The sequence below is a fragment of the Oncorhynchus kisutch genome, unplaced genomic scaffold, assembly GCF_002021735.2.
Source record: "Oncorhynchus kisutch isolate 150728-3 unplaced genomic scaffold, Okis_V2 scaffold727, whole genome shotgun sequence".
NCBI classification, from domain to species: Eukaryota; Metazoa; Chordata; class Actinopteri; order Salmoniformes; family Salmonidae; genus Oncorhynchus; species Oncorhynchus kisutch.
Genome location: NW_022262672.1, coordinates 275611 through 298682, shown reverse-complemented (window position 1 = coordinate 298682; position 23072 = coordinate 275611). Strand labels below are relative to the sequence as shown.

The 23072-nt window shown below is 47.0% G+C and overlaps 1 protein-coding gene across 1 annotated transcript in view; it reads left to right on the top strand.

The window, feature by feature from the left end:
- Positions 1–23072, top strand: part of LOC109885592 (glypican-6-like) — a 434345-nt gene that overhangs the window by 280752 nt on the left and 130521 nt on the right. Inside the window, exon 4 of the mRNA XM_031816008.1 lies at positions 22695–22860. Coding sequence (XP_031671868.1) covers positions 22695–22860 — 166 coding nt within the window. The remainder of the gene's footprint in view (positions 1–22694; positions 22861–23072) is intronic.

The following is a 23072-nucleotide window of genomic DNA, read 5'->3' as shown; positions in this document are numbered from 1 at the left end:
TATAAAAGCTGTGTTGACCATGTGTGAGGGCACGTCTCCCAGGGCACTTCTCCCAGGGCATGTCTCCCAGGGCACGTCTCCCTGGTGTTCAGTTAGTCAGGCTGGAGCTGCACCAAGCTGGTATAGACCAAGAGTCTCTCTCTCTCTCTCTCTCTCTCTCTCTCCACCCCCCATCCCTAGGTCCCAGTTCCTAACAGACTGATGGGAATAGTTGGTTCTCAGAGCTGTAAAGGACAGATGGCAGTTGGCTACTGGCCCTGAGAGGAGAGGTTGAGAGGTTGAGAGGTTGGCTACTGGCCCTGAGAGGAGAGGTTGAGAGGTTGGCTACTGGCCCTGAGAGGAGAGGTTGAGAGGTTGGCTACTGGCCCTGAGAGGAGAGGTTGAGAGGTTGAGAGGTTGGCTACTGGCCCTGAGAGGAGAGGTTGAGAGGTTGGCTACTGGCCCTGAGAGGAGAGGTTGAGAGGTTGAGAGGCTGAGAGGCTGAGAGGTTGAGAGGCTGAGAGGCTGAGAGGTTGAGAGGTTGAGAGGTTGAGAGGCTGAGAGGTTGAGAGTTTGAGAGGCTGAGAGGTTGAGAGGTTGAGAGGTTGAGAGGTTGAGAGGTTGAGAGGTTGGCTACTGGCCCTGAGAGGAGAGGTTGAGAGGTTGGCTACTGGCCCTGAGAGGAGAGGTTGAGAGGTTGAGAGGTTGAGAGGCTGAGAGGTTGAGAGGTTGAGAGGCTGAGAGGTCGAGAGGTTGAGAGGCACAATGTCGTGTTGCTGGATTAAAGATTACCTTTTTTATTTTAATGACTATATATTTTTTTATTTTTATTTTACCTTTATTTAACCAGGCAAGTCAGTTAAGAACAATTTCTTATTTTCAATGACGGCCTAGGAACAGTGGATTAACTGCCTTGTTCAAGGGCAGAACGACAGATTTGTACCTTGTCAGCTCGGGGGATTTGAACTTGCAACCTTTCAGTTACTAGTCCAACACTCTAGGTTACCCTGCCGCCCCGTGATGAAGAAAGAGGTGTTTATAAATGTTGGACGGAAGAAGAGAAAACCCACAACTTGTAGTTTAGAAACAGATCTGATTAAAAGGGACGTTTTTCCTTGCATTACCTCCACAATGTGTTGATTTGACACTTCTTATCAGGAAGGAGCCTCAGCGCCTTCAGGGACATTATGCAACCCTGTATGTGGTGAGCCAATCGTGATCCAGATCTAGAGAGACAGAAATATCAAGAGGTTCACGTCATTGGTAACGGTGTGACAGGGTTATTAAAACACGATTCCCCCTGAATGGCCTGAACTGTTTTACGATGTTAATAATGAGATGTTCCTCTGACATAACCCTGCCTGACTCTGTCCATTTTAAATTAGGGCTGGGGGGTTCTGAGGCCGAGTCCCATCTTTATTTCTGTCATTCTGGGAGTCCTGTCATCTTCCTGTGTTTGGTTTCCTGGCATCCTGAAATGCCTGATCTATGTCTCGTCCTCGAACCCTCTGAACTGACCTCGGACACCTTCACCTCTGACCTCTGAGACCCTAACATCTGACCTCTGAACTTCCTCTGACATTTACTTTGATCCCAGAGGCAGTAATGTCACAGGACCAGACAGTATTAATAGTTAGTGTGATGATCATTCACACAAGCTCACAGAATGGTTCGGGCGGGTGCTGAATCGCGTCCTCAGTTGCAACATTCACTACCAACAAGAACTGTTCATCGGGAGTCTCATGAAATAGGTTTACATGGCCAAGCAGCCAATCACACGCCTAAGATCAACATGCACAATGACAGGCATCGGCTGGAGTGGTGGAATGCTCTAAGATCAACATGCACAATGACAGGCATCGGCTGGAGTGGTGTAATGCTCTAAGATCAACATGCACAATGACAGGCATCGGCTGGAGTGGTGTAATGCTCTAAGATCAACATGCACAATGACAGGCATCGGCTGGAGTGGTGTAATGCTCTAAGATCAACATGCACAATGACAGGCATCGGCTGGAGTGGTGTAATGCTCTAAGATCAACATGCACAATGACAGGCATCGGCTGGAGTGGTGTAATGCTCTAAGATCAACATGCACAATGACAGGCATCGGCTGGAGTGGTGTAATGCTCTAAGATCAACATACACAATGACAGGCATCGGCTGGAGTGGTGTAATGCTCTAAGATCAACATGCACAATGACAGGCATCGGCTGGAGTGGTGTAATGCTCTAAGATCAACATGCACAATGACAGGCATCGGCTGGAGTGGTGTAATGCTCTAAGATCAACATGCACAATGACAGGCATCGGCTGGAGTGGTGTAATGCTCTAAGATCAACATGCACAATGACAGGCATCGGCTGGAGTGGTGTAATGCTCTAAGATCAACATGCACAATGACAGGCATCGGCTGGAGTGGTGTAATGCTCTAAGATCAACATGCACAATGACAGGCATCGGCTGGAGTGGTGTAATGCTCTAAGATCAACATGCACAATGACAGGCATCGGCTGGAGTGGTGTAATGCTCTAAGATCAACATGCACAATGACAGGCATCGGCTGGAGTGGTGTAATGCTCTAAGATCAACATGCACAATGACAGGCATCGGCTGGAGTGGTGTAATGCTCTAAGATCAACATGCACAATGACAGGCATCGGCTGGAGTGGTGTAATGCTCTAAGATCAAATTGCACAATGACAGGCATCGGCTGGAGTGGTGTAATGCTCTAAGATCAACATGCACACATCTGGCAGACCATAAATCTACTTTGTAGAATAATAGTGAAGACATCAAAACTATGAAATAACACATATGGAATCATGTAGTAACCAAAAAAGTATTAAACTAATCTAAATATATTTGAGATTCTTCAAAGTAGCCACCCTTTGCCTTGATGACAACTCTGCACACTCTAGGCATTTTCTCAACCAGCTTGATGAGGTAGTCACCTGGAATGCATGTCAATTAAGAGGTGTTTCTTGTTGAATGTTAATTTCTGGAATGTCCTTAATGCGTTTGAGCCAATCAGTTGCGTGACAAGGTAGGGGTGGTATACAGAAGATAGCCCTATTTGGTAAAAGACCAAGTCCATATTATGGCAAGAACACCTCAAATAAGCAAAGAGAAACGACAGTCCATCATTACTTTAAGACATGAAGGTCAGTCAATACGGAACATTTTAAGAACTTTGACAGTTTCTTCAAGAGCAGTCGGAAAAACCATCAAGCGCTATGATGAAACTGGCTCTCATGAGGACCGCTACAGGAAAGGAAGACCCAGAGTTACCTCTGCTGCAGAGGATAAGTTCATTAGAGTTACCAGCCTCAGAAATTGCAGCCCAAATAAATGCGTCACAGAGTTCAAGTAACAGACACATCTCAACATCAGCTGTTCAGAGGAGACCGCGTGAATCAGGCCTTCATGGTCGAATTGCTGCAAATAAACCACTACTAAAGGACAATAAGAAGAAGAGACTTGTTTGGGCCAAGAAACACGAGTGGAAATATGTCCTTTGGTCCCAACCGCAAGACTGTCCTGTCTTTGTGAGACGCATTGTAGGTGAACAGATGATCTCCACATGTGTGTTTCCCACCGTGAAGCATGGAGGAGGAGGTGTGTGTTTCCCACCGTGAAGCATGGAGGAGGAGGTGTTATGGTGTCGGGGTGAACGGATGATCTCCGCATGTGTGTTTCCCACCGTGAAGCATGGAGGAGGAGGTGTTATGGTGTCGGGGTGAACGGATGATCTCCGCATGTGTGTTTCCAACCGTGAAGCATGAAGGAGGAGGTGTTATGGTGTGGGGGTGATTTGCTGGTGACACTGTGAGTGATTTATTTAGAATTCAAGGCACACTTATCAAGCATGGCTACCACAGCATTCTGCAGCGATATGCCATGTGTGACTATCATTCGTTTTTCAACAGGACAATGACCTAAAACACACCTCCAGGCTGAGTAAGGGCTATCTGACCAAGGAGAGTGATGGAGTGCTGCATCAGATGACCCGGCCTCTACAATCACCCGACCTCAACCCATTTGAGATGGTTTGGGATGAGTTGAACCGCAGAGTGAAGGAAAAGCAGCCAACAAGTGCTCAGCATATGTGGGAACTCCTTCAAGACTGTTGGAAAAGCATTCCAGGTGAAAGCTGGTTGAGAGAATGCCAAGCGTGTGCAAAGGTGTCATCAAGGCAAAGGGTGGCTACTTTGAAGAATCTCAAATATATTTTGATTTGTTTCACACTTTTTTGGTTACTACATGATTCCATATGTACTGTACTTTTGGTCATATAATGTAATGTAGGACATGTTTTATCCTGTAGAGAGTTGAGTTTGTTACTCTATTCCAATGTGACTTTTAGCACAGTGACTGTTCGGGTAGATCATGGGCCTCGTCACAGCATGTCCTTCCAGGAACAGACAGACTGGAGCGGCTGGTTCAACGAGACTGACACATACACACACACACACGCACTGCATGTGCCACCGCTGCCAAGTGTCTCTCTGTGTCAGCTGGTCTCTGGTGAGTTGAAGCTGTGATCGTCCTGTCAGTCCCACAGCCTCTCTCTCTCCCTCTCTCTCTTTCCCTCTGTCTCTCCCTCTGTCTCTCTGTCTCTGTCTCTGCTCTCTCCCTCTGTCTCTCTCTGTCTCTCTATCTCTCTCTCTCACTCTCTGTCTGTCTCTCTCTATCTCTCTCTGTCTCTCTCTCCCGTCTCTCTCTCTCTGTCTCTCTCTCTGTCTCTCTCTCTGATCTCTATCTCTCTCTCTCTTTCTCTCTGTGTTTCTCTGTCTCTCTGCTGTCTCTCTCCCTCTGCTCGCTCTCTCTCTGTGTCTCTCTCTGTGTGTCTCTCTCTCTCTCTCTCTCTCTCTCACTCTGCTCGCTCGTTCTCTCTCTGCTCTCTATCTCTCTCTCTCTCTCTCTCTCTCTCTCTCTGCTCTCTATCTCTCTCTCTCTCTCTCTCTCTGTCTCTCTCTGCTCTCTATCTCTCTCTCTCTCTCTCTCTCTCTCTCGCTCTTCTCTCTCTCTCTCTCTCTCTCTCTCTCTCTCTCTCTCTCTCTCTCTCTCTCTCTCTCTCTCTCTCTCTCTCTCTCTCTGTGTCTCTCTCTGTCTCTCTCTCTCTCTGCTCTCTCTCTGTCTCGCTCTTTCTCTCTCTCTCAATTGAATTCAATTCAAGGGGCTTTATTGGCATGGGAAACGTGTTAACATTCCCAAAGCAAGTGAGGTAGATAATATATAAAAGTGAAATAAACAATTCAAATTAACAGTAAACATTACACATACAGAAGTTTCAAAACAATAAAGACATTACAAATGTCTCTATATATACATGTATACAGTGTTGTAACAATGTACAAATGGTTAAAGTACACAAAGGAAAATAAATAAGCATAAATATGGGTTGTATTTGTATATCTCTCTCTCTCGCACTCTCTCTCTCCCTCTCTCTCGCTTGCTCTCAAGCCTGCCTGCCTGCTCACACTCCACTCTGCACACACACAGCCTCCCTCCCAGTCCAGGCTGCGGTATCAGAGCACTTAGAAGTAGATGTCCATTTTACGGTTAATCTGACTCTGAATCTGCTGTTAATCTGACTGTGGATAGTGTTACATCTCTCACCACAGATCCATCAACACCATTCTGTGTAAAACAGCCTCCACTGGAAACAGCTGTTAACAACATGACAAGATAACTAGATTATCCTCAGTGGTGTCCTCCCTCACAGTGCTGCTCTCTCTCTGCCACGGGCTCCTCTTTATAGTGTCCTCCTTCACAGTGATCTCCTCTTTATAGTGTCCATCCTCAGTGGTGTCCTCCCTCACAGTGCTGCTCTCTCTCAGCCACAGGCTCCTCTTTATAGTGTCATCCCTCACAGTGCTGCTCTCTCTCAGCCACGGGCTCCTCTTTGTAGTGTCCTCCCTCACAGTGCTGCTCTCTCTCAGCCACAGGCTCCTCTTTATAGTGTCCATCCTCAGTGGTGTCCTCCCTCACAGTGCTGCTCTCTCTCAGCCACGGGCTCCTCTTTATAGTGTCCTCCCTCACAGTGCTGCTCTCTCTCAGCCACTGGCTCCCCTTTATAGATCAGAGCCCTATAGAACCCTATTCCCTATATATAGTGCACTACTTTAGACCAGGGCCCTATAGAACCCTATTCCCTATATATAGTGCACTACTTTAGACCAGGGCCCTGTAGAACCCTATTCCCTATATAGTGCACTACTTTAGACCAGAGCCCTATAGAACACTATTCCCTATATATAGTACACTACTTTAGACCAGGTCCCTATAGAACCCTATTCCCTATATATAGTGCACTACTTTAGCCCAGAGCCCTATAGAACCCTATTCCCTATATAGTGCACTACTTTAGACCAGAGCCCTATAGAACCCTAATCCCTATATATAATGCACTACTTTAGACCAGGGCCCATAGTGTCCATGGCTGTGAACTGGAGCTTGACACCGATGGAGCTGCTGTGGCGACAGCTGTTAACACTGTGTATCCCTCTGGTTGAGCCTAAGGTTAGCTATCTGAAGATGAATGTACTGACTATGACTGAGATATGTGGTTGTCCCAGCTAGCTATCTGAAGATGAATGTACTGACTATGACTGATATATGTGGATGTCCCACCTAGCTATCTGAAGATGAATGTACTGACTATGACTGATATATGTGGTTGTCCCACCTAGCTATCTGAAGATGAATGTACTGACTATGACTGGTCCACCTAGCTATCTGGAGATGAATGTACTGACTATGACTGGTCCACCTAGCTATCTGGAGATGAATGTACTGACTATGACTGGTCCACCTAGCTATCTGGAGATGAATGTACTGACTATGACTGGTCCACCTAGCTATCTGGAGATGAATGTACTGACTATGACTGGTCCACCTAGCTATCTGAAGATGAATGTACTGACTATGACTGGTCCACCTAGCTATCTGGAGATGAATGTACTGACTATGACTGGTCCAGCTAGCTATCTGCAGATGAATGTACTGACTATGACTGGTCCACCTAGCTATCTGAAGATGAATGTACTGACTATGACTGGTCCACCTAGCTATCTGGAGATGAATGTACTGACTATGACTGTGATATGTGGTTGTCCCAGCTAGCAATCTGCAGATGAATGTACTGACTATGACTGGTCCACCTAGCTATCTGAAGATGAATGTACTGACTATGACTGGTCCACCTAGCTATCTGGAGATGAATGTACTGACTATGACTGGTCCAGCTAGCTATCTGCAGATGAATGTACTGACTATGACTGGTCCACCTAGCTATCTGCAGATGAATGTACTGACTATGACTGGTCCACCTAGCTATCTGAAGATGAATGTACTGACTATGACTGGTCCAGCTAGCTATCTGCAGATGAATGTACTGACTATGACTGGTCCACCTAGCTATCTGCAGATGAATGTACTGACTATGACTGGTCCACCTAGCTATCTGAAGATGAATGTACTGACTATGACTGGTCCACCTAGCTATCTGGAGATGAATGTACTGACTATGACTGGTCCAGCTAGCTATCTGCAGATGAATGTACTGACTATGACTGGTCCACCTAGCTATCTGGAGATGAATGTACTGACTATGACTGTGATATGTGGTTGTCCCAGCTAGCAATCTGCAGATGAATGTACTGACTATGACTGAGATATGTGGTTGTCCCACCTAGCTATCTGCAGATGAATGTACTGACTATGACTGGTCCAGCTAGCTATCTGCAGATGAATGTACTGACTATGACTGGTCCACCTAGCTATCTGCAGATGAATGTACTGACTATGACTGTGATATGTGGTTGTCCCAGCTAGCAATCTGCAGATGAATGTACTGACTATGACTGAGATATGTGGTTGTCCCACCTAGCTATCTGCAGATGAATGTACTGACTATGACTGGTCCACCTAGCTATCTGAAGATGAATGTACTGACTATGACTGGTCCACCTAGCTATCTGGAGATGAATGTACTGACTATGACTGGTCCACCTAGCTATCTGAAGATGAATGTACTGACAATGACTGGTCCACCTAGCTATCTGCAGATGAATGTACTGACTATGACTGGTCCACCTAGCTATCTGAAGATGAATGTACTGACTATGACTGGTCCACCTAGCTATCTGAAGATGAATGTACTGACTATGACTGGTCCAGCTAGCTATCTGCAGATGAATGTACTGACTATGACTGGTCCACCTAGCTATCTGGAGATGAATGTACTGACTATGACTGGTCCACCTAGCTATCTGCAGATGAATGTACTGACTATGACTGGTCCACCTAGCTATCTGCAGATGAATGTACTGACTATGACTGGTCCACCTAGCTATCTGAAGATGAATGTACTGACTATGACTGAGATATGTGGTTGTCCCACCTAGCTATCTGCAGATGAATGTACTGACTATGACTGGTCCACCTAGCTATCTGAAGATGAATGTACTGACTATGACTGGTCCAGCTAGCTATCTGCAGATGAATGTACTGACTATGACTGGTCCACCTAGCTATCTGGAGATGAATGTACTGACTATGACTGGTCCACCTAGCTATCTGCAGATGAATGTACTGACTATGACTGGTCCACCTAGCTATCTGGAGATGAATGTACTGACTATGACTGGTCCACCTAGCTATCTGCAGATGAATGTACTGACTATGACTGGTCCACCTAGCTATCTGCAGATGAATGTACTGACTATGACTGGTCCACCTAGCTATCTGAAGATGAATGTACTGACTATGACTGAGATATGTGGTTGTCCCACCTAGCTATCTGCAGATGAATGTACTGACTATGACTGGTCCACCTAGCTATCTGCAGATGAATGTACTGACTATGACTGAGATATATGGTTGTCCCACCTAGCTATCTGCAGATGAATGTACTGACTATGACTGAGATATATGGTTGTCCCACCTAGCTATCTGCAGATGAATGTACTGACTATGACTGAGATATGTGGTTGATATGGATTATTGTCCAGTCATGTAGTCCAGTTCTGCAAGGAAAGACCTAGTCAAGCTGCATCTGGACCAGAACAGAGCGGCACGTGTTGCTCTTCATTGTAATCAGAGGGCTGATATTAACACTATGCTGCCAGTCTCTCTTGGCTAAGAGTCGAGGAGAGACTGACTACATCACTTCTTCTTTTATAAGAAACATTCATGTGTTGAAAATCCCAAAATGTTTGCATAGTCAACTTACACACAACTCTGACACACACACTTATCCCACCAGACATGCCACCAGGGTTCTTTTCACAGTCCCCAAATCCAGAACAAATTCAAGAAAGCGTACAGTATTATATAGAGACATTATTGCATGGAACTTCCTTCCATCTCATATTGATCAAATAAACAGTAAACCTGGTTTAACAAAACAGATAAATCAACACCTCACGGCACAACGCCTCTCTCCTATTGGACCTCACGGCACAACGCCTCTCTCCTATTGGACCCAGAGCACAACGCCTCTCTCCTATTGGACCCAGAGCACAACGCCTCTCTCCTATTGGACCTCACGGCACAACGCCTCTCCCCTATTGGACCCACGGCACAACGCCTCTCTCCTATTGGACCCACAGCACAACGCCTCTCTCCTATTGGACCCACGGCACAACGCCTCTCTCCTATTGGACCCACGGCACAACGCCTCTCTCCTATAGGACCTAGAGCACAACGCCTCTCTCCTATTGGACCTAGAGCACAACGCCTCTCTCCTATTGGACCCACGGCACAACGCCTCTCTCCTATTGGACCCACGGCACAACGCCTCTCTCCTATTGGACCCACGGCACAACGCCTCTCTCCTATTGGACCCACGGCACAACGCCTCTCCCCTATTGGACCCACGGCACAACGCCTCTCTCCTATTGGACCCACGGCACAACGCCTCTCCCCTATTGGACCCACGGCACAACGCCTGTCTCCTATTGGACCCACGGCACAACGCCTCTCTCCTATTGGACCCACGGCACAACGCCTCTCCCCTATTGGACCCACAGCACAACGCCTCTCTCCTATTGGACCCACGGCACAACGCCTCTCCCCTATTGGACCCAGAGCACAACGCCTCTCCCCTATTGGACCCAGAGCACAACGCCTCTCCCCTATTGGACCCACGGCACAACGCCTCTCCCCTATTGGACCCACGGCACAACGCCTCTCTCCTATTGGACCCACGGCACAACGCCTCTCTCCTATTGGACCCACAGCACAACGCCTCTCTCCTATTGGACCCACGGCACAACGCCTCTCTCCTATTGGACCCACGGCACAACGCCTCTCTCCTATTGGACCCACGGCACAACGCCTCTCTCCTATTGGACCCACGGCACAACGCCTCTCTCCTATTGGACCCACGGCACAACGCCTCTCTCCTATTGGACCCACGGCACAACGCCTCTCCCATATTGGACCCACGGCACAACGCCTCTCCCCTATTGGACATAGAGCACAACGCCTATCTCCTATTGGACCTAGAGCACAACGCCTCTCTCCTATTGGACCCACGACACAACGCCTCTCTCCTATTGGACCTAGAGCACAACGCCTCTCTCCTATTGGACCCACGGCACAACGCCTCTCCCCTATTGGACCCGCGGCACAACGCCTCTCTCCTATTGGACCCACGGCACAACGCCTCTCTCCTATTGGACCCACAGCACAACGCCTCTCTCCTATTGGACCCACGGCACAACGCCTCTCCCCTATTGGACCCACGGCACAACGCCTCTCCCCTATTGGACCCACGGCACAACGCCTCTCTCCTATTGGACCTCACGGCACAACGCCTCTCTCCTATTGGACCTCACGGCACAACGCCTCTCTCCTATTGGACCCACGGCACAACGCCTCTCCCCTATTGGACCCACGGCACAACGCCTCTCTCCTATTGGACCCACAGCACAACGCCTCTCTCCTATTGGACCCACAGCACAACGCCTCTCTCCTATTGGACCTAGAGCACAACGCCTCTCTCCTATTGGACCTCACGGCACAACGCCTCTCTCCTATTGGACCCACGGCACAACGCCTCTCCCCTATTGGACCCACGGCACAACGCCTCTCTCCTATTGGACCCACGGCACAACGCCTCTCTCCTATTGGACCCACGGCACAACGCCTCTCTCCTATTGGACCCACGGCACAACGCCTCTCCCCTATTGGACCCACGGCACAACGCCTCTCCCCTATTGGACCTAGAGCACAACGCCTCTCTCCTATTGGACCTAGAGCACAACGCCTCTCTCCTATTGGACCCACGACACAACGCCTCTCTCCTATTGGACCTAGAGCACAACGCCTCTCTCCTATTGGACCCACGGCACAACGCCTCTCCCCTATTGGACCCACGGCACAACGCCTCTCTCCTATTGGACCCACGGCACAACGCCTCTCTCCTATTGGACCCACGGCACAACGCCTCTCTCCTATTGGACCCACGGCACAACGCCTCTCTCCTATTGGACCCACGGCACAACGCCTCTCTCCTATTGGACCCACGGCACAACGCCTCTCTCCTATTGGACCCACGGCACAACGCCTCTCTCCTATTGGACCCACGGCACAACGCCTCTCTCCTATTGGACCCACGGCACAACGCCTCTCCCCTATTGGACCTAGAGCACAACGCCTCTCTCCTATTGGACCTAGAGCACAACGCCTCTCTCCTATTGGACCCACGGCACAACGCCTCTCTCCTATTGGACCCACGGCACAACGCCTCTCTCCTATTGGACCTAGAGAGTCTGTGTGTATGTATTGATATGGAGGCTGTGTGTATGTATTGATATAGAGGCTGTGTGTATGTATTGATATGGAGGCTGTGTGTATGTATTGATATGGAGGCTGTGTGTACCTTTTTAAATATGTATGTAGGTCTGTCCTTGAGCTGTTCTTGTCTATTGATGTTCTGTATTATGTCATAATGTATTATGTTCCGTGTTCTGTGTTCCGTGTTCTGTGTTCCGTGTTCTGTGTTCTGTGTGGTTCTGCTTTTGCAACAGCTAATGGGGATCCTAATAAAATAACATATACCAAATGTGGTTGTCCCACCTAGCTATCTTAAGATGAATGCACTAACTATATGTTTTACTAGATAAGAGTGTAACGTTTGTAGTATGAAGGAGAGGACCAAAGCGCAGCGTGGTAAGTTTTCATCTTGTTTTAATAAGAAATACTGAACACTGAACAAAACAATAAAACGACGAAACGAACCGTCCTGAACGGTGAAACAAAAGACAGAACAGAAAATAATCACTCACAACTCAAAGGTGAAGCCAGGCTACCTAAATATGGTTCTCAATCAGGGACAACCAGGCTACCTAAGTATGATTCTCAATCAGGGACAACCAGGCTACCTAAGTATGATTCTCAATCAGGGACAACCAGGCTACCTAAGTATGATTCTCAATCAGGGACAACCAGGCTACCTAAGTATGGTTCTCAATCAGGGACAACCAGGCTACCTAAGTATGGTTCTCAATCAGAGACAACCAGGCTACCTAAGTATGGTTCTCAATCAGGGACAACCAGGCTACCTAAGTATGGTTCTCAATCAGGGACAACCAGGCTGCCTAAGTACGGTTCTCAATCAGGGACAACCAGGCTACCTAAGTATGGTTCTCAATCAGGGACAACCAGGCTACCTAAGTATGGTTCTCAATCAGGGACAACCAGGCTACCTAAGTATGGTTCTCAATCAGGGACAACCAGGCTACCTAAGTATGGTTCTCAATCAGGAACAACCAGGCTGCCTAAGTATGGTTCTCAATCAGGGACAACCAGGCTACCTAAGTATGGTTCTCAATCAGGGACAACCAGGCTGCCTAAGTATGGTTCTCAATCAGGGACAACCAGGCTACCTAAGTATGGTTCTCAATCAGGGACAACCAGGCTACCTAAGTATGGTTCTCAATCAGGGACAACCAGGCTACCTAAGTATGGTTCTCAATCAGGGACAACCAGGCTACCTAAGTATGGTTCTCAATCAGGGACAACCAGGCTACCTAAGTATGGTTCTCAATCAGGGACAACCAGGCTACCTAAGTATGGTTCTCAATCAGGGACAACCAGGCTACCTAAGTATGGTTCTCAATCAGGGACAACCAGGTTACCTAAGTATGGTTCTCAATCAGGGACAACCAGGCTACCTAAGTAAGGTTCTCAATCAAGGACAACCAGGCTACCTAAGTATGGTTCTCAATCAGGGACAACCAGGCTACCTAAGTATGGTTCTCAATCAGAGACAACCAGGCTACCTAAGTATGGTTCTCAATCAGGGACAACCAGGCTGCCTAAGTACGGTTCTCAATCAGGGACAACCAGGCTACCTAAGTATGGTTCTCAATCAGGGACAACCAGGCTACCTAAGTACGGTTCTCAATCAGGGACAACCAGGCTACCTAAGTATGGTTCTCAATCAGGGACAACCAGGCTGCCTAAGTACGGTTCTCAATCAGGGACAACCAGGCTGCCTAAGTATGGTTCTCAATCAGGGACAACCAGGCTACCTAAGTATGGTTCTCAATCAGGGACAACCAGGCTACCTAAGTATGGTTCTCAATCAGGGACAACCAGGCTACCTAAGTATGGTTCTCAATCAGGGACAACCAGGCTACCTAAGTATGGTTCTCAATCAGGGACAACCAGGCTACCTAAGTATGGTTCTCAATCAGGGACAACCAGGCTACCTAAGTATGGTTCTCAATCAGGGACAACCAGGCTACCTAAGTATGGTTCTCAATCAGGGACAACCAGGCTACCTAAGTATGGTGCTCAATCAGGGACAATGACTGACAGCTGCCTCTGACTGAGAACCATACCAGGCCAAACACAGAAATCCCCAAACCCAGAAAAAGGGACATAGACAACCCACCCAACTCACGCCCTGACCATACTAAAACAAAGACATAACAAAAGATCTCAGGTCAGAATGTGACAAAGAGTGTCTGACAAATTACTAAAATGTAAAAAATTGACACATTTAGAGGTACAATAATGCCTGTATTAGTGTGCTGTGTTGGACTGTGTTTGTGGTATTGTACTCAGTACTCACCATGAAAAACCTGATTGTTTATTTGATAATGTACTCTGGGCCCAGTCACCATGAAAAACCTGATTGTTTATTTGATAATGTACTCTGGGCCCAGTCACCATGAAAAACCTGATTGTTTCCTTAATGATGTACTCAGTACTCACCATGAACAACCTGATTGTTTATTTGATAATGTACTCTGGGCCCAGTCACCATGAAAAACCTGATTGTTTCCTTAATGATGTACTCAGTACTCACCATGAACAACCTGATTGTTTATTTGATAATGTACTCTGGGCCCAGTCACCATGAAAAACCTGATTTTATTGTGTATTATAGTGGCAGCTAATGATTGTGTGAATTCTAGTAACTCAACCAACCGAGGTGCATATCTTAATATAGCGATGTCTCATGTTGAGGTGTGGAGGGATTAATTTATTGGACTTCATTAGTAGACGATGCTGTTGAGGCTGTGTTGTCAGCTGGAAATATTTCCCTCTAATGTATAATTCAGTATGTATTTATAATTCAGGATGTATTTCTAATGAAGTATCTAAGGAGGGAAGACTGACCCAGTCTGACAGATCCTGGTTTGTGAAGAGGACTCCCCTTCAGGCTGGGATTATGTACTCAGAGCTCTGGACTGGATCTCATGAGACACCCTCTGGCCCTGGTCTAAAGTAGTGCACTATCTAGGGAATAGGGTTCTATAGGGCCCTGGTCTAAAGTAGTGCACTATCTAGGGAATAGGGTTCTATAGGGCCCTGGTCTAAAGTAGTTCATTATATAGGGAATAGGGTTCTATAGGGCCCTGGTCTAAAGTAGTGCACTATATATAGGGAATAGGGTTCTATAGGGCCCTGGTCTAAAGTAGTGCACTATATAGGGAATAGGGCTCTATAGGGCCCTGGTCTAAAGTAGTGCACTATATATAGGGAATAGGGTTCTATAGGGCTCTGGTCTAAAGTAGTGTACTATATATAGGGAATAGGGTTCTATAGGGCCCTGGTCTAAAGTAGTGTACTCTGTAGGGCTCTGGTCTATAGTAGTGTATCATGTAGGGCTCTGGTCTGTAGTAGTGTACTCTGTAGGGCTCTGGTCTGTAGTAGTGTACTCTGTAGGGCTCTGGTCTGTAGTAGTGTACTCTGTAGGGCTCTGGTCTGTAGTAGTGTACTCTGTAGGGCTCTGGTCTGTAGTAGTGTACTCTGTAGGGCTCTGGTCTATAGTAGTGTACTCTGTAGGGCTCTGGTCTAAAGTAGTGTACTCTGTAGGGCTCTGGTCTGTAGTAGTGTACTCTGTAGGGCTCTGGTCTAAAGTAGTGTACTATATATAGGGAATAGGGTTCTATAGGGCTCTGGTCTAAAGTAGTGTACTCTGTAGGGCTCTGGTCTAAAGTAGTGTACTCTGTAGGGCTCTGGTCTGTAGTAGTGTACTCTGTAGGGCTCTGGTCTAAAGTAGTGTACTCTGTAGGGCTCTGGTCTAAAGTAGTGTACTCTGTAGGGCTCTGGTCTGTAGTAGTGTACTCTGTAGGGCTCTGGTATAAAGTAGTGTACTCTGTAGGGCTCTGGTCTGTAGTAGTGTACTCTGTAGGGCTCTGGTCTGTAGTAGTGTACTCTGTAGGGCTCTGGTATAAAGTAGTGTACTCTGTAGGGCTCTGGTCTGTAGTAGTGTACTCTGTAGGGCTCTGGTCTGTAGTAGTGTACTCTGTAGGGCTCTGGTCTATAGTAGTGTACTCTGTAGGGCTCTGGTCTGTAGTAGTGTACTCTGTAGGGCTCTGGTCTATAGTAGTGTACTCTGTAGGGCTCTGGTCTGTAGTAGTGTACTCTGTAGGGCTCTGGTCTGTAGTAGTGTACTCTGTAGGGCTCTGGTCTGTAGTAGTGTACTCTGTAGGGCTCTGGTCTGTAGTAGTGTACTCTGTAGGGCTCTGGTATAAAGTAGTGTACTCTGTAGGGCTCTGGTCTATAGTAGTGTACTCTGTAGGGCTCTGGTCTGTAGTAGTGTACTCTGTAGGGCTCTGGTCTGTAGTAGTGTACTCTGTAGGGCTCTGGTCTATAGTAGTGTACTCTGTAGGGCTCTGGTCTGTAGTAGTGTACTCTGTAGGGCTCTGGTCTATAGTAGTGTACTCTGTAGGGCTCTGGTCTAAAGTAGTGTACTCTGTAGGGCTCTGGTCTAAAGTAGTGTACTCTGTAGGGCTCTGGTCTAAAGTAGTGTACTCTGTAGGGCTCTGGTCTGTAGTAGTGTACTCTGTAGGGCTCTGGTCTAAAGTAGTGTACTCTGTAGGGCTCTGGTCTAAAGTAGTGTACTCTGTAGGGCTCTGGTCTAAAGTAGTGTACTCTGTAGGGCTCTGGTATAAAGTAGTGTACTCTGTAGGGCTCTGGTCTAAAGTAGTGTACTCTGTAGGGCTCTGGTCTGTAGTAGTGTACTCTGTAGGGCTCTGGTCTAAAGTAGTGTACTCTGTAGGGCTCTGGTCTAAAGTAGTGTACTCTGTAGGGCTCTGGTCTATAGTAGTGTACTCTGTAGGGCTCTGGTCTATAGTAGTGTACTCTGTAGGGCTCTGGTCTATAGTAGTGTACTCTGTAGGGCTCTGGTCTAAAGTAGTGTACTCTGTAGGGCTCTGGTCTGTAGTAGTGTACTCTGTAGGGCTCTGGTCTAAAGTAGTGTACTCTGTAGGGCTCTGGTCTAAAGTAGTGTACTCTGTAGGGCTCTGGTCTGTAGTAGTGTACTCTGTAGGGCTCTGGTCTAAAGTAGTGTACTCTGTAGGGCTCTGGTCTAAAGTAGTGTACTCTGTAGGGCTCTGGTCTAAAGTAGTGTACTCTGTAGGGCTCTGGTCTATAGTAGTGTACTCTGTAGGGCTCTGGTCTAAAGTAGTGTACTCTGTAGGGCTCTGGTCTGTAGTAGTGTACTCTGTAGGGCTCTGGTCTGTAGTAGTGTACTCTGTAGGGCTCTGGTCTAAAGTAGTGTACTCTGTAGGGCTCTGGTCTATAGTAGTGTACTCTGTAGGGCTCTGGTCTGTAGTAGTGTACTCTGTAGGGCTCTGGTCTAAAGTAGTGTACTCTGTAGGGCTCTGGTCTATAGTAGTGTACTCTGTAGGGCTCTGGTCTATAGTAGTGTACTCTGTAGGGCTCTGGTCTAAAGTAGTGTACTATATAGGGATTTTGGGATGTAACTCTGGTTAATAATATCCAATGCTACAAAGGCATAAAACATAAATCCTTTAAAATGTCTCTGTCGTTGATTTCCCATTAAATGATTAAATATTGTAATTCACGACCGTCTTTACACACTGTGTAAACATGAGACATGTTTTATAAGGGAATGAATTGATCTCAATGTTGATCTGGTGAAGGTTTTCTCCTGGAGTAAGGAACGATATACTGGTAGTTCAGACAGGCTGTAACGACACATCCCAATTAGGGGACAAATACACGGTAATAGAATATACCAGGGAGTGAAACTAGCTGGTGATGACAGGTCATCTCTTTCCTTGAAAGGACTGAAACTAGCTGGTGATGACAGGTCATCTCTTTCCTTGAAAGGACTGAAACTAGCTGGTGATGACAGGTCATCTCTTTCCTTGAAAGGACTGAAACTAGCTGGTGATGACAGGTCATCTCTTTCCTTGAAAGGACTGAAACTAGCTGGTGATGACAGGTCATCTCTTTCCTTGAAAGGACTGAAACTAGCTGGTGATGACAGGTCATCTCTTTCCTTGAAAGGACTGAAACTAGCTGGTGATGACAGGTCATCTCTTTCCTTGAAAGGACTGAAACTAGCTGGTGATGACAGGTCATCTCTTTCCTTGAAAGGACTGAAACTAACTGGTGATGACAGGTCATCTCTTTCCTTGAAAGGACTGAAACTAGCTGGTGATGACAGGTCATCTCTTTCATTGAAAGGACTGAAACTAGCTGGTGATGACAGGTCATCTCTTTCCTTGAAAGGAGGGGAAACAGAGGAGTTGTTTTCTGCCACTAAATGAATTCGTTTTTTCTCAAATCGCCGATCTGTATCCTGTTGGCTGATGAAGACAGATTGGTGGAACGTGGATGGGGTTATGACACCTAGATCTGAGCCGAGACATCTACCTACACACACACACACACACATGGACACACGGACACACGCACACACACACACACACAAACACAGATCTGAGCTGAGACATCTAGTGATGAAACCAGCAGCGTTCTGTCTTCAAAGCCTTCATGAGCCACTCTGATGTCACTGAAACCCGTGTACGTGTCAGAGCGGAGGTGTTTGATCCCTTCTCTGAAAACAGCTCCAGCTGCTGCTACTGCTGCACCACCACACTCTGAACACACACACACACACTCACACCACACCACACCACACACACTCACACCACACCACACCACACCACACCACACCACACCACACCACACCACACCACACACACACACACACACACACACACACACAGACACAGACACAACACACACACACACACCCACACACACACACACACACACACACACACACACACACACACACACACACACACACACACACACACACACACACACACACACACCACACACAACACACACACTCACACACACTCACACCACACCACACCACACACACACACACACACACCACACACACACACACACACACACACACACACACACACACACACACACACACACACACACACACACACACACCACACACACACACAAACCACACACACACACACCACACACACACACACCACACACGCACACACACACACACACCACACACACACACAAACCACACACACACACACCACACACACACACACCACACACGCACACACACACACACGTAGCTTGACTCAACCAGGGGCGTTGGGTGGAGAGGAGGGAGACAAGGTACCTGATTTTAAAAATCAAAGAGAAACAGAGAGACCAACAGAACTGATACAAGACTGCAGCTAAATGATGTGTCAGAGCTGATGTTGCTGTGGTTTCTCTCTCTAACTACTCTACATAAGTCTGTTTCTCTCTCTAACTATTCTACAGAAGTCTGTTTCTCTCTAACTACTCTACAGAAGTCTGTTTCTCTCTCTAACTACTCTACAGAAGTATGTTTCTCTCTCTAACTACTCTACAGAAGTCTGTTTCTCTCTAACTACTCTACAGAAGTCTGTTTCTCTCTCTAACTACTCTACAGAAGTATGTTTCTCTCTCTAACTACTCTACAGAAGTCTGTTACTCTCTCTAACTACTCTACATAAGTCTGTTTCTCTCTCTAACTACTCTACAGAAGTCTGTTTCTCTCTCTAACTACTCTACAGAAGTCTGTTTCTCTATCTAACTACTCTACAGAAGTCTGTTTCTCTATCTAACTACTCTACAGAAGTCTGTTTCTCTCTGAGATATATAGAGTGGGGCAAAAAGGTATTTAGTCAGCCACCAATTGTGCAAGTTCTCCCACTTAAAAAGATGAGAGAGGCCTGTAATTGTCATCATAGGTACACTTCAACTATGACAGACAAAATGAGAAAATAAATCCAGAAAATCACATTGTAGGATTTTTATTGAATTTATTTGCAAATGATGGTGGAAAATACGTATTTGGTCACCTACAAACAAGCAAGATTTCTGGCTCTCACAGACCTGTAACTTCTTCTTTAAGAGGCTCCTCTGTCCTCCACTCGTTACCTGCATTAATGGCACCTGTTTGAACTTGTTATCAGTAGAAAAGACACCTGTCCACAACCTCAAACAGTCACACTCCAAACTCCACTATGGCCAAGACCAAAGAGCTGTCAAAGGACACCAGAAACAAAATTGTAGACCTGCACCAGGCTGGGAAGACTGAATCGTGCTTCTACACCTGCATTGCTTGCTGTTTGGGGTTTTAGGCTGGGTTTCTGTACAGCACTTTGAGATATCAGCTGATGTACGAAGGGCTATATAAATCAATTTGATTTGATTTGATTTGATTTTGAATCTGCAATAGGTAAGCAGCTTGGTTTGAAGAAATCAACTGTGGGAGCAATTATTAGGAAATGGAAGACATACAAGACCACTGATAATCTCCCTCAATCTGTGGCTCCATGCAAGATCTCACCCCGTGGGGTCAAAAGAACCACACGGGGGGACCTAGTGAATGACCTGCAGAGAGCTGGGACCAAAGTAACAAAGCCTACCATCAGTAACACACTACGCCGCCAGGGACTCAAATCCTGCAGTGCCAGACGTGTCCCCCTGCTTAAGCCAGTACATTGCTAGAGAGCATTTGGATGATCCAGAAGAAGATTGGGAGAATGTCATATGGTCAGATGAACCCAAAATATAACTTTTGGGTAAAAACTAAACTTGTCGTGTTTGGAGGACAAAGAATTGCATCCAAAGAACACCATACCTACTGTGAAGCATGGGGGTGGAAACATTATGCTTTGGGGCTGTTTTTCTGCAAAGGGACCAGGACGACTGATCCGTGTAAAGGAAAGAATGAATGGGGCCATGTATTGTGAGATTTTGAGGGAAAACCTCCTTCCATCAGCAAGGGCATTGAAGGTGAAACGTGGCTAGGTCTTTCAGCATGACAATGATCCCAAACACACCGCCCGGGCAACGAAGGAGTGGCTTCGTAAGAAGCATTTCAAGGTCCTGGAGTGGCCTAGCCAGTCCCAACCTCATAGAAAATCTTTGGAGGGAGTTGAAAGTCCGTGTTGCCCAGCAACAGCCCCAAAACATCACTGCTCTAGAGGAGATCTGCATGGAGGAATGGGCCAAAATACCAGCAACAGTGTGTGAAAACCTTGTGAAGACTTACAGAAAACATTTGACCTCTGTCATTGCCAACAAAGGGTATATAACAAAGTATTGAGATAAAATTTTGTTATTGACCAAATACTTATTTTCCACCATATTTAGCGAATAAATTCATTAAAAATCCTACAATGTGATTTTATGGATTTTTTTTCTCATTTTGTCTGTCATAGTTGAAGTGTACCTATGATGAAAATACAGGCCTCATCTTTTTAAGTGGAAGAACTTGCACAATTGGTGGCTGACTAAATACTTTTTTTGCCCCACTGTATAGAGTTGCCTGAGTGTTGTATCTCTATAGAAGTCTGTCTGTCTCTAAGAGATATATAGAGTTGTCTGTGTCTCGTATCTCTGTCTGCAGCAGGATCAGTGGAGCGGGAGAGTCTGGCTACTGTTATGTGTTATTGTTGTTAGGGAACTAGTTTCTCTGAGGAGTCAACTCTGTCAGCTTGGATATCCCTCCTCCTCAGTTCTGGCTGAGGCCGTTTGAATCACTCCCTTGGTCCTCCCAATGACCGCCTCCCAAATGGTGCTCTATTGCCTTTATAGTGCATTACCTTTGACCAGAGATCTATAGGCCCTATAGTGCACTAAGTAGGGAATCGGGTGCCATTTGGGACATATCACAACCCATGACCGTTGCCTGAGGTTTCTGTACACTTCCTGTAAATGACCCATCACACACAGATCCTTCTCTTCCCGTCACCATGACTACCTCTCCCTTCTGACCTCAGCCCTCAGCCTTCAGCCCATCTCCCAGAACATGGTCTTCCCATCACCATGACGACCTCTCCCCTCTGATCTCAGCCTTCAGCCCATCTCCCAGGCCCTGAACTTCCCATCACCATGACTACCTCTCCCCTCTGACCTCAGCCTTCAGCCCATCTCCCAGAACCTGGTCTTCCCATCACCATGACGACCTCTCCCCTCTGACCTCAACCTTCAGCCCATCTCCCAGAATCCGGGCCTTCCCATCACCATGACTACCTCTCCCCTCTGACCTCAGCCTTCCCATCACCATGACGACCTCTCCCCTTTGACCTCAGCCTTCAGCCCATCTCCCAGGCCCTGAACTTCTGTCACCATGACTACCTCTCCCCTCTGACCTCAGCCTTCAGCCCATCTCCCAGAACTTGGTCTTCCCATCACCATGACTACCTCTCCCCTCTGACCTCAGTACTATCCTTAACCCAGATACTGTGTGAGAGGTGATCATCTAGCCTGGTACTATCCTTAACCCAGATACTGTGTGAGAGGTGATCCTCTAGCCTGGTACTATCCTTAACCCAGATACTGTGTGAGAGGTGATCCTCTAGCCTGGTACTATCCTTAACCCAGATACTGTGTGAGAGGTGATCCTCTAGCCTGGTACTATCCTTAACCCAGATACTGTGTGAGAGGTGGTCCTCTAGCCTGGTACTATCCTTAACCCAGATACTGTGTGAGAGGTGATCCTCTAGCCTGGTACTATCCTTAACCCAGATACTGTGTGAGAGGTGATCCTCTAGCCTGGTACTATCCTTAACCCAGATACTGTGTGAGAGGTGATCCTCTAGCCTGGTACTATCCTTAACCCAGATACTGTGTGAGAGGTGATCCTCTAGCCTGGTACTATCCTTAACCCAGATACTGTGTGAGAGGTGATCCTCTAGCCTGGTACTATCCTTAACCCAGATACTGTGTGAGAGGTGATCCTCTAGCCTGGTACTATCCTTAACCCAGATACTGTGTGAGAGGTGATCCTCTAGCCTGGTACTATCCTTAACCCAGATACTGTGTGAGAGGTGATCCTCTAGCCTGGTAAACATGACAAGGCAACATAAGTCATTTATCTCCAACATGTTTCTCTCTCCCCCAAGGTGAATGTGGCCCCCGCCTGCATCAGGGCCCTGACTAAGATGTTGTACTGTCCGTACTGCAGGGGCCTGCCTGGGCTGAAGCCCTGTCATAACTACTGCCATAATGTGATGAGAGGCTGTCTGGCTAACCAGGCTGACCTAGATCCTGAGTGGAACCTCTTCATAGGTGAGAAAACACATGACATGTCCTCTCTCTCTGTGTGTGTGTGTGTGTGTGTGTGTGTGTGTGTGTGTGTGTGTGTGTGTGTGTGTGTGTGTGTGTGTGTGTGTGTGTGTGTGTGTGTGTGTGTGTGTGTGTGTGTGTGTGTGTGTGTGTGTGTGTGTGTGTGTGTGTCTGTGTGTGTGTGTGTGTGTGTGTGTGACAGTTCTATGATTTAC